This window comes from Monodon monoceros, unplaced genomic scaffold (assembly GCF_005190385.1).
Source record: "Monodon monoceros isolate NGI ecotype Baffin Bay Population unplaced genomic scaffold, NGI_Narwhal_1 Super_Scaffold_7, whole genome shotgun sequence".
Classification (NCBI taxonomy): Eukaryota; Metazoa; Chordata; class Mammalia; order Artiodactyla; family Monodontidae; genus Monodon; species Monodon monoceros.
Genome location: NW_021703784.1, coordinates 96782765 through 96795492, shown reverse-complemented (window position 1 = coordinate 96795492; position 12728 = coordinate 96782765). Strand labels below are relative to the sequence as shown.

At 48.8% G+C, this 12728-nt stretch overlaps 1 protein-coding gene across 7 annotated transcripts in view; it reads right to left on the bottom strand.

Moving 5' to 3' along the window:
• STX3 (syntaxin 3) overlaps positions 1-12395 on the bottom strand; it is a 50292-nt gene extending 37897 nt beyond the window's left edge. For 4 of the 7 annotated variants that reach the window (XR_003791493.1, XM_029208590.1, XM_029208588.1 and 1 more), the window contains exon 1: positions 4521-4904. Coding sequence is in view for 5 of the 7 variants with exons in the window: in XM_029208590.1 (XP_029064423.1) it covers positions 4521-4550 (30 nt within the window). In the remaining 2 variants the exon portion in view is untranslated. Of the gene's footprint in view, positions 1-4520; positions 4905-9166; positions 9387-12345 lie in introns of those variants that run through there. The other 3 variants (XM_029208587.1, XM_029208592.1, XM_029208591.1) reach the window with 2 other exon arrangements.
• Positions 12396-12728: the final 333 nt, after the last annotated feature.

Below are 12728 nucleotides of genomic sequence, written 5' to 3'. Positions count from 1 at the left end.
CAAGACAGAACAGAAAGAGTGAAAAGGTCAGTCTGGTCTTTAGGGCCTCAGGTGGTTGATTTCATTAGCGCGTCCTCATTGGCGCTGGCTGTGGAGGAACCAGCAAACCCCAAGATGTTTCCAGGTCTCTACAGATCAATCTCCGCAGGGATCCAAAGTCCTTGCCCTCCATTCCATACATCACAGCTTCTCTATGAGCATTATCTACCTTTGAAGTTGGGGGTTCTCTTTTCATGGAATATACCCCTTTGTTTTCCCTATATGACCATGTATTCTTTCAGACCAGGACTTTGTATAAGAACTCTGCCTAGAATTCCCTGGCAGTCCAGCGGTTAGGACTCGGTGCTTTCACTGCCGTGGCCCGGGTTCGATCCCTGGTCAGGGAGCTAAGATCCCACAAGCCATGCGGCGTGGCCAAAAAAATTAAATGACTCTGCCTAACAGGATGCCAGGCACGCAGAGGTCAAAAAGCACCGATCGTGCTGTCTGTGTGAAGCACTCGCCAACGGGAGAACGGGTGAGAAAATCCAGGATCCTTGCCTTTCTTCTTAGGAGACTCCCCATGCCTCTGAAGGAATTAGATTTCAGCCTTAACATGAACTTGAACAGGAGCATCGCTTCTTCTGGGAAGAGCCCCCAGGCCCTAGTGCCCTGTCCCCAGGGGCTGGCCAATAGGGTCTTCCTGTGGCTGCTTCTGTCCCAAGGATGGGACACTGTGTCTGTTTCTTGTGTGTCTCCCTAGCTGACTGTGACCTCCCTAAGGCCCAGGAGTATGTGTTCATTACCATCCCCATCCCCAGCACCTATCAGAAGGCTTAGGACACAGTAGGGGCTCGTTTTTTTGCTTGGGGTTTTTTTTGGCTGTGTTGGGTCTTCATTGCTGCGCACCGGCTTTCTCCAGTTGCAGCGAGCGGGGGTCACTCCTTGTCGCGGTGCACGGGCTTCTCATTGCGGTGGCTTCTCTTGTTGCAGAGCACGGGCTGTAGGCGCACGGGCTTCAGTAGTTGCGGCACGCGGGCTCAGTAGTTGTGGCTCGCGGGCTCAGTAGTTGTGGCACAGGGGCTTAGTTGCTCCGCAGCATGTGGGATCTTCCCGGACCAGGGCTCAAACCCATGTCCCCTGCACTGGCGGGCGGATTCTTAACCACTGCGCCACCAGGGAAGTCCCTCTGTAAACATTTGCTGAATGAAAAGAGGGCCAGGCAAGAGGTTCCTACATGGGAATTGTCTGGACTCAGCGGATCCAAAGTTCAGCTGGTGAGAAATCAGGAGGAAACGCCTTATGAGACAGGCTGGGTGTAGGCACCGCACATTCCTGGCAAGCCTGTCTGATGTCCCTGAAAGGGCAGGCTGCTGGGATGGCCAGCCAGGAGGAGCCATGCAAGAGATAAGATGAGTCAAGGCTTGTGACTGTAGCCTCAGGAAGGGGTGCCCTTCAGTGTGGATGCTGCTCCCAGCAGGTCAAGTTTGGGGAACCCGAATTTACTGTGGTGGGTGATTATCACGGATTATCTCGTTTCACCCTCAGTGACCCTATAGGGAGGGTACGATGACCCACTTTAGAGGAGTAACTCTAAGACCTCAGCCCTATGGACTTCAGAGCCTCCCAGTGCTTGGGACAGGCTCACAATGAAGCATCTCTAGAAACACACATCCTCAGAGTTGATGGAGGCCTTGAATCTCCTCGTGTGCTTCCCCTCCCCTCCAAGAACACTCAGATTCCTACAACATGTAACATCCCAACAAGCTTCTTGCCTCCCTCCCATGTCCTGCCAGCCCAGCCCAACCTCAGGCAGCTCTGACTACCAAAAACGCTTTCTACAGAGCCCTCATGTCTGCCCATCAGCCTCGCTTCTTCACTCTTCACGTCTTATCCTCCTATCTACCCAGAGCAGAGCTGATCCCCTGCACGTGACAGCTCTCCAGCTATCTGGAGGCAGTTAACGCCTCGCCTCCCCCAGAGTTTAGAAAGAGCCCCACAGCAGAGACTGCACCAGGCTCAGGGTAAAATTGGTTTCATGCAGTTAGCAAACGTTGATAAAAGGAATCGGAGAGACAAGATGGTTATCTTGTTGCGGGGGTGGGGGTGGGGGCGGGGGGGGGTGTCTCTCTCCCAGGGGAAGGAGGGGCTGGTTAGCGGAGGTGGGCCAGAAGCCAAAAGCCATCTAAACCTTAACAACAAACAGTCTTCAAGAAAAACGTTAATATTGCCAGAAGGGGCTTCTGAGATCAGCCAAACTCCTTGCTTTCCAAAGGGGGATTGGAGGAGCAGAGAGGTAAAGTGACACCAAGGAACACAGCTCTTAAAGGGCAAAGCCACAATTGGAATCCTTTGAACCCACAGCCAGGGCCTCTTGCATAGTGTTACCACCCATCCCCCTGCTCCACAAGGCTGGAACAGCACCTGTGATGTCAGAACAGCACTGCCATCATAACGGTCGTCTACAATCTCACTTCCACCACATCCCCAAGAGGGAAAGGGAGAAACACAGCATTAGCTCCATTTTACAGAAGGTAACAGTGAGGATTGGAAAAGCAAAGGGACTTGCTTGGGTTCCTCGGCAAAGTGAATTTATACTTGGAACTCAAAGCTCAGTTAAGGCTCTGTGCTGTTTGTTGGCAATGGCCGTTGAAAGGGCCGTGGGAGGGACTTCCCTGGCGGTCCAGTGATTAGGACTCCACGCTCTCACTGCCCAGAGCACAGGTTCCATCCCTGGTCGGGGAACAAGACCCCGCAAGCCGGACATGGAATGGACTTCCTAACGTAAGGAAGGGCGCCACCTCCGCCTGCTGTCCAGTTCTGCACTGTTTTGGGACTGCCTGCTGCGCACTCCAGGAAGATCTCTAAAACCACACTCTTCTTCCCTTTCTGCCGCCCCAGTCAGCGTGCTCCAGGGCAAGAGGGGTCAGCAGCCTGGGTTCCTCCCCCGGCTGAGCCCTCACCAGCTCTGTGACCTGGGGCGTCCCTCCTTCCCAGTCTGAGCTCTAGTTTCCTCACCTTTAAAAACAGAGGCAATCAATTCTGCCCTGACAGTAAACGGGATGTTATGAGGCTCAGATGACAATGAGCAAGTAGGAGGCTGGGAGGCTCACTCCCACCATCGGTGGCTGCCCCTTGGCCTCCATCACTTCCCCATCACCCCGGCCTCCTCCGCAGCCCTACGACCTAGAGCAGGTGAGAGGGTCAAGAAGGTCTCAGCCAAGACAACGGAGGAGAAAGAAAAATAACTGTGACATCAGCCCAGAAGCCCCTCACACTTGTACGAGGCTTTATTTTTCCGGAGAGCTTTCGCAGTGACGAGCTAAGATTTACCGTTGCTTAGTCCTGTATGTGCCAGGCGCTGTACAGAGGGCTCTGCACACTCTCTTGGGTTTAGTCCTCACAACTACCCATTTGAAAGATGACATAACTTCGGCTCCAGGGTTAAGTAAGGGATGGCTGGTAAGTAGTGGAGCCAGGAGGCAAACCCAGTTCTATCCAGTCCCCTGTTCCCCAACCTTCAATGTGCTCATGATCACCCGGGGAGATTTATGAATAATCAGATTCTGATTCCATAGGTCCAGACTGAGGCCTAAGCTTCTGCGCTTCTGACAAGCTCCCAAGTAGATGGACTACCTTCTATCACGGGCTACATTTTAAATTCCGTTAAGACAGAGCCTGAGTCACCCAATCCCCGGGGCTTAGCACTGGGCCTGCCCCACAGAATACACTCAATAATTATTTGTTCAATGAATCAATGAATGTTGGACTTAACCCATGCTTTAACACTTCTCTATACTAAGCCCCATTATATCATTTGATCTCATAACAAATCTCTAAGGCATATCAATCTCCCTTTGACAGATAAGGAAACAGGCTCAAAAGAGTACGTAGCCTAAGGTTTTACATTTTTTGTGCAGCAGAGCCGGAAACGATCTACCTTCAGATCCTTGGCCCTGACCACAGCTGTCCCAAGGATGGGGGTGGGCGTGGGAGGGGGGAATTAATAATTACAGACAGCTGGGTGGTGAAGAGCTGCCCCCCGCCCCCATCCAGGCACGTGACCAGCTCACAGCTCGGGAGGTCACCCACTAGAGCTGCTCTCCGGGGGCGAGGGCAGTTGTCTTAGCGTCCCCCAGGAGAGGAACGAGGAGGAGCGTGGGAGGAGGCGGGTCCTGGGCACAGTGCCAGGCAGCATTGGGCAGGTGGTGAGTGACCCTTGACCTCACAGAGAGCCCCGCTGGACCCAAGCACCCACCACCTCCCACGGATCCCATCTCTAGACTGATGCTGTCCGGCTTGGGGTGGGGGGCGGAGACTAGAGGCATCCAGGGAAATTGCAGCCTAGCGATGAATCACCGGCACATGACCCCAGAGAGGAGGGGTGGGTGCGTCTGGGGCTTGGGGAGGACAGGCCTTGCGCCCAACCCGCAATCCCCCCGCCCAGCCTCGATGTGGGGGAGCGAGGGAAGGCCCTCTCCCGCGCAGCTCCACCCCCGCAGCCCCCGGCCCGCCCGGTTCCCGGGTGCGGCGGGACTCACGGCCTTCAGCTGCTCCAGCCGGTCCTTCATCCTGGTGCCCAGGCGCCCGGAGGCAGGTGAGCGCGTCCCAGGTGAGCGGCCGGAAGTGGCGGCCGGGCCCGGCCAGGACGGAGGAGCAGGCGGAGGCGGGCGGCGGCCGCGGGCGAGAGGGAGCGTCCGAGGCCACTGAAGGTTCCGCCGCGCCGCCCTCTCCGGCCCAGCCGGCGCCGCGTACTCCAAATCCGGCTCCCCGGCCGGCGCCGGCGCGCAGCGCTGATCCGCCCGGCGGACCCGCCCCTTACCTGGGCCGCGCCCCGCGCTCCTCCTTAAAGGGCCAGTGCCCTGCCGCCGCCCGGCCACCCTCCACGCCTCTCACTCCACCTCCCGTAGCTCTGGGTCCCCCGATGGAGCAGCAATGGGAGATCCCGCCGCGAGTGGGTCTGTCTGACCTCAATTCCAGCCTTTCCATTCAACAGCCATTCACTACCTGTGCCGGGCTCTGTGCTAGGATCCAGCCCTCAACAGACTGATTCATTGCTAGGCGGCGCCAACATCCCATACACGAGGAACTCTAAGACAACGTGATTCGTGCCATAACAGGTGGGAGAGAGAGAGCAATTAATTCTGCCTGGAGGAAGGGCATTCCAAGTTAAAGGAATGCTCACGGTCCGGGGGACTGCGTGCTGGAGCTGAAAGAGTGTGTTCCTCGTGGAAATAACTGGAGGTGAGGCGGGGTGGGGAAGGCTGCGACGAAGAATTTGGATTTTATGATGTTGGCAGTGGGGATCCTTAAGAGAAATGCAAGCAGTTCAATGATGAAATCAGAACACCTGCCACTAACAAAGTGTATACCTTTGGCAAGTTATTGTTTCTCTAGGGGACTCCGTTTCTGTATCTATAAATCAGAGATATTACCCACTTCCCAGTTTGCTGTGGGGCCTTGTTGACAGAGGAGGAATGACTGATTCGTCACCTGTGGAGCAGAGCTGTAAGAGGAGGATGTGCGTATTGGAAAGCTTAAACTTTCCTACCTGATCCCCTAGGTGAGTAGTACCTGATCCCACTTTCTGAAAAGTGGGCGGTTTCTTCGCACTGCCCCTCCGTCTTTCTCCCCTCCCCGGCCCCACACCTCCACCCTCTCTTCCCTCTTCCCAGTTTATCTTCCTTCTTGGGAACAGATGACATATCCAGCAGATATGGAGTGGAGCTCAATAAATAGGACTGACAGGCCTAAGATTCAATCCTCAAATCAGGGAAAGAATCTGAGCTATGCATCCAGATTAAAGGGGTGTAGGACTTCCCTGGTGGTGCAGTGGTTAAGAATCCGCCTGCCAGGGCAGGGGATACGGGTTCGAGCCCTGGTCCGGGAAGATCCCACATGCCACGGAGCAGCTAAGCCCGTGCGCCACAACTACTGAGCCTGCGCTCTAGAGCCCTCGCGCGACAATTACTTAAGACCACAACGAGGGAAGCAGCCACCGCAATGAGAAGCCCGTGCACCACAACGAAGAGTAGCCCCCATCCACCGCAACTCGAGAAAGCCCGCGCGCAGCAACGAAGACCCAACGCAGCCAAAATTAAATACATAAATATTTTTTAAAAGGGCTGTAAATATTTTCGTAATTCTAACAGAACTTTGCCCTGTTCTGCAATCTTAGCGCTTGCTCCGTGCTGACTTCATCCCCTCCCATGAAGATATGGTCTCTAATCCTCGCTCTAGTCCTGCACACTTCCTTCTACCCCAGGCGCTCGCTAGGTGAATTAATTTCCAGTCTTTGGTAAAGAGAAGGCTTCTGCGCCCCCTGGTGGTCATAAATGGAAACGGTAAGCTAATCAGAAATCGTATTCCACCTCCTTTCCTTAACAAATTTTTGTTAATGGGGATAGCTAAGTTTCCGCGCTTCAGGAAAAGAGAGTCTTTTGAGGAGACAGATATGTGAACAACTCTTTACATTAGACGTCTGAAAAGGACCACAGGAAATGATCAAGGATGGCCATTCAGCCTCTGCCTGAATGCATTTTAATTTTTTCAGTTTTTTCAAACACTCAAGCATCTTCTCTGGTTGAACAGTTCCAACTGTTGTTTAAAAGTGTTTTGTTATATGAAACAAAAATTTTCCTTCCTATAACTTCCACCACTGTTTCTTGCTCTTCACCTTTGTCCAAACATTTAAGAAATTTAATCTATGCTTCACAAGACGGGCTTTCCATGAAGGGACAGTAGCTATGGAGCCACAGAACGATTGCTGGCACATAGCCAAGAGGACTGAGTTCTAGACACATTTTCTGCCACAAAACAGCTGTCACTTGACATCGCACAATCTATTCTCTCATCTGTGAGGTAAGGAGGCTGATCAAAACTAGTGATTCTCGAACTTTTCAAGATCAAGAACATCATACGTTCTTTATTTTCATTTGTGGATATCTTGTTTTGAATGATTCCACATCCCTTAGAAAATACACTTACTAGGTAATCAGAATTTGGTTTCCTCAAACTCATAGATACAGAGAACAGGTGATTGCCAGAGATGGGGGGCGGGGAGCAAAATGGGTGAAGGGAGTCGAAAGGTACAAACTTCAAATTATAAAAAAAGTAAGTCCTGGGGATGTAATGTACAGTATGGTGACTATAGTTAATAATACTGTATTGTATATTTGGAGTTGCTAACAGAATAGATCCTAAAAGTTCTTATCAAGGGTCCTCTCTGCTATTGTCAAACTTGTTTTTATAAACTCCTATTTTATATTTTATTTTGGTATATCAATCTTGAGTACTTTATTGTCAGGTCTTCATTGGTAACCCCCTTCCCTATGACAGTACAGTGTGTACTCAATTTTGGAGCATGGAAAATACATGTACTTGTTTTGTACCTGTAGTTTGCATATATAATTGACATCTTTGTGCTTTGGTCTTTCCAAAATTTTAAGGCTGTAATGAGGAGTCACATTTACAATCATCAATATATTCTCTACAGTTCTCTACAATGAATATGCTCCCTTAATTAAATTATGATTCTGGAAAAAAAAAAGTTCTTATCAAAACAAAAACAAAGTTGTGGGCTTCCCTGGTGGCGCAGTGGTTGAGAGTCCGCCTGCTGATGCAGGGGACATGGGTTCGTGCCCCGGTCCGGGAAGATCCCACATGCCGCAGAGCGGCTGGGCCCGTGAGCCATGGCCGCTGAGCCTGCGCGTCTGGAACCTGTGCTCCGCAACGGGAGAGGCCACAACAGTGAGAGGCCCGTGTACCGCAAAAAAAACCACACACACAAAAAAACAAAGTTGTAACTATGTGAGGTGATGGATATACTGTGGTGATCATTTTGGGATTAACATACACACACTACTATATAGAAGATAGATAACCAACAAGGACCTACCGTATAGCACAGGGAACTCTATATTCAGTGGTAACCTATATGGGAAAACAATCTGAAAAGGAATGGGCATATGTATATGTATAACTGAATTACTTTGCTGTACACCTGAAACTAACACATTATAAATCAACTATACACGAATAAAATTTTTTAAAAAATCATTACGTTGCACACCTTAAACTAATGCAATGTTATATGTCAATATATATTTCAATAAAACTAGGAAACAAAAAAGAAATTTGGTTTCCTAGGAGAGGATGTTTCCATGAAGGGGGAAAAAAAAAATGACCTTTTGGTTAGCCTATGTGGCCATAACAGAAATGACCATTTGATTTTTCTTAACCTTTTTACACATTGAAAACAGCATAAAGAGCGCTCTTAACTGCACGTGGAGTCCAGGAACCCAGGAAGGGAAGCATCAGTAGAGTTCTCTTCTTATGACTTTCTATTCGAAGGGAGTTGTCACAGACTTCAAGCCTTTTTTAAAAAACTCCTATTAGGTATGAACCCTATTTTGTTCATTTTCTGTTAATATTTGCTCTTCCTTGACAGGCAGAAGTCTGGATTGCAGCAGGTAGTTGTGTAAAATAAACTGAAGAAAGTCAAGTTACTGAGGGACAAGGGACCTGGGTGAGGAGAGGCCACGGGCTGGTGAGGAAGACTGACATTGAGCCCAAGTGGACTGTAAGGTCTCCACGTATGGACAGTGACTTAAGGTTCCAGGCTTAGTGGGATCCCCCTCCTCTCTGATGTATTTTTATTTTTCTGGTCTACCAGGGTGCTTGGTTTCCCACCATGTCTAGTGTGTAGCTGTTTCCCCACTAAACAAATATAGCAAGATTAAATCAAGCGTTTGCATTTTGGCTATAGAGAAGTCAGCCAACACTTAATTTCACCTTTACAAACAAACCAAATAGAGGATCCTGGGGCTTGGGGCTCCGCTTCCCTCTCTCTCTCTTTCCTCTAAGCCTGTTTCTTTCCCACTGGAAAATAAACACTGAGCCTTACCCCCCCCTTGACCCTCAGGGCCTGCTGAGGAACAGGTGAGACCACCTTCTGGCTATTGTACCTGGAGGCAGTGTCCCCAGGGTGCGGTGTTCAATAGAAAGAGATAAAGGAGCTAGAAAATTGAAGGGGAAGGTCCTTTCTGTTCCCCACAGCAATTCTTCCCCACTGCAGGGAGGATGGAGAATACACTTCCTAACTTGTAGTTTTCACCCCCTTACAGTTTGTATTAGTTATCTATCGCCGCATAACAAATTGCCCTAAAACAGCTTGAAACAACATTACCCTCTGGTTTCTGTGATTCAGGAATCCAGGTGCAGTTTTGCTGGGTGCCTCTGCCTCACTGCAGTTAAGGTGTTGGCTGGAGGCTGCGTCTCATCTCATGGCTTGACTGGGAAAGAATCTGCTTCCAAAGTCACTCACATGGTTGCCAGCAGGATTCAGTTCTTCAAGGGCTGTACTTCACCCCGTGGGTCTCTTCATAGGGCAGCTCACAACATGGCAGCTGAATTCCATCAGCCCAAGCAGGTGAGAGGGATAGAGAAAGAGAGAGAAAAGCCAAAGTGTTTTTGTAACCTGGTCTCGGCTGTGACATCACTTTTGCCATACTGTATCGATTAAAAGAGAAGCCCTAGGTTCAGCCCACACTCAAGGCCAGGAGATTACACAAGGGGGTGAAGACCGAGAGCCATCTCAGCAGCTGCCTAGAACACAATTCAAACCCCAAATTCATGCCACAGTTACGCTCTTTCACCTTAGAGCTCTCTTCCCCCCTGTATCTGAACTGGACAACTCTGACCCATTCTAGGATTAAGTGTCTCTCAAACATGCTTCCCTGACAGCCTGGACTTCAAGATAGCCCTACCACACTGTGTAACCTGGTCTAGTTCCTGTACCTTCTATGAGCTCTGCGAGGTCAGCAGCCTTGTCTCTCCTTTTCACTAATGTGAACCCAGACCCCAGCCTCGGCCCCAAAACGTCATTGTAGGCACTCAGTTAGGGTTTACTAAATTAATTAAATGAAGCTTCTTGTCATATGGCTCCATTATGTCTTTCTCCTGATTAAATTTCATCAGTGGCTCCTTATTACAAGATTAGGGAGTCCAGACTCTTCTTAGAATGGCATTCAAGCCCTTGCGCAGTCTGGCCCCAGCCCAAGGTACTGTCACTCCCTAACACACACAGCTCCACCTTCAGCTTCCTCAAACACCCACCTCTTCTCTGCATCTAATATGCCCAGGATTTCCCACCCATCTCTGCCTGATTTGTCCTTTTTCCATTTCATGTCTGACAAATCCCTACTCCTCCTCCAAGACCGAGGCCTTCTCCAGTTCACGTCTCCCTGGCCCTCTGCCCTCCCGCCCCAAACAGTACTTGTTCAGATCTATTTTAAAAGCAGGCCTTCCCTGGTGGCGCAGTGGTTGAGAGTCCACCTGCCGATGCAGGGGACACGGGTTCGTGCCCGGGTCCGGGAAGATCCCACATGCCACGGAGTGGCTGGGCCCGTGAGCCATGGCCGCTGAGCCTGCGCGTCCGGAGCCTGTGCTCCGCAACGGGAGAGGCCACAGCAGTGAGAGGCCCACGTATCGCAAAAAAAAAAAAAAAAAAAGAGCAAACCCTGGGTTGTCTTATACCTCGTTGCTTACATATCTGTTGAGAGCAATGACCAGGTATTATATTATTCACCTTCCAGGGGTACTGTGAGGTAGGTGCACTGCAATTATTTGGAGGATAAATCAAAGAATAGTCGCCTACTATTCTTATGTAGTGTGTGACTACACACACACACACACACACACTCACACACACACACACTCCCTAGGGATTCTCCTCTCCTCTCCCTAAGGAGGAAAGAAGATCCTTCCTGGATCTTAAAACTAAATGCAATTGCAACTCCCTGTGCCACTGAACTGTGTGTTTAAAACAATGTATTTTGAAGACACAGAGGACAGACTTGTGGTTGCCAGGGGTGAGGGGGGTGGTTGGGGAAGGGATGAAGTGGGAGTTCAGAATTAGCAGATGCAAAATATTGTATATAGAATGGATAAATAACAAGGTCCTACTGTATAGCACAGGGAACTATATTCAATATCCTGTAATAAACCATAATGGAAAAGAATATGAAGGATGTATATGTATATATAACTGAATCACTTTGCTATACATTAGAAATTAATACCACATTGTAAGTCAACTATACTTCAATAAAATAAATTTTTTAAAAATAATGTGCTTTGTTTATAAAGATGTTTTATATCATGTTGTTCAGATGTTTTCCTAACACGAATCTCCCTATACCACATACCTATGCCTATGATTTAACAATATAAATAATTTGCACCATATTCATTTGTTTTTATGTTTACACAAACTCCTCAATCCCTGGAGCCCTTAAGCACATAGTTCTCCGAGGAGCCTGGTAAGGTAAGTGGGAAGACTCAGTGAGGAAACCTCAAGCAGAGAAGCCTGCTGTTACTTCTGAGCTGCAGAAGACATGCTTGTTTCTTACAACACTTGTGAAACACCTATCAAGAGTAACAGGATAAACATAGGGAAACCTTAGGTGAAAGGAATTGAACACTCATGTCTTTAAACTTTTGGTGTTTAAAAAAATGAGCCATCTAGTGTATTTCTCCATGTCGATGTTTGAATAACCATGCTGCCTCTTTTATTATCCTTTTACAGTTTGGGTTTTTTTTTTTCCTTGGAGATCTCACAATAACTCGGGGAGACAGAGTAGATAGTATTGTCCCCATTTTATTATGCAACTGAATTGTCAGAAAAATGAAGCGATTTTCCCAAGCTCTTATTGGACAGTCATAGCATGTCGGGAGAGTGGTTTTGTGCCCAGGCTTTGGTGGCCACGCTGCCCAGGTCAAATCTCAGTTTTATGTTTACTGGCTGTGTGACCTTGAACAAGTTACTTAGCCTCCCTGTGTCTCAGTTTCCTTATATGTAAGCAGAGATAATAATGACACGCATTTCATGGGTTATTATGATGATAAATGGGTTGGTATATGGCAATCATTAATTCCCTTATTCAATCACTGGAAAAGAAGCCTGCTAACTCATAACTGCGCTGTTTTCTCAAAGAGCGTGGGGAATTGAAAAGTGCCTGGAATATTTCAATCACTAGTGAAATCGTCCTCTTTTTATCCAGTCAGCCTTAGCCACGGCAGCATTTTCCAAAGTAGATTCAACAAGATAAAATATTTCCTAAGAGATTCCAAGGAATAGAAGAGTTTGGTGGTGACAATTTAGGAAACATGCAACACGCATCCCTCATCTTGGAGTGTCATGACTGCACGTTTGCACAGTACAGGCACTGAATAAACCTTCAGTAAACCACTAGCTTTATTTTAATCAGCACAGTATTCTTCACATTTGTTTGACCGTATAATGTTCATTTCCTCCAAACACCTATTATCCAACAGGATTGGTGTCCTACAGATAATAACACTGACCTAGTAGAATACTGCAGTAGAACATAGGAGGAGCAGCAAGCCTCTGTAAGTGAACCAAAGAAGATGCTTTTGGGTCCTCGTCTTTCAAAAGAGTAAGATGACAGTTCAGCTTCATGTAATGTGACTTCTGGTCATGGTTTCTGCCCTGTAGGCCTGTGATACACGTCAGAAAAAATAAAAGAAAAATGTCATGGCACACGTGTTATGCTTTTCCAGGTAGGGAAACAGAGGTTGTTTCCCTACGTAGATTCCCTTGTTTTTGTGCCCCCACAGTTCTCTCCTCCAGAAATGCCCTTCCTGCCCCTCCGCGTACCTGCAGACCTGAAGATCTGGCGTGGTGCCGCGCATGTGCCACCTTCCCCATCAAACTAACCTGGATTCCC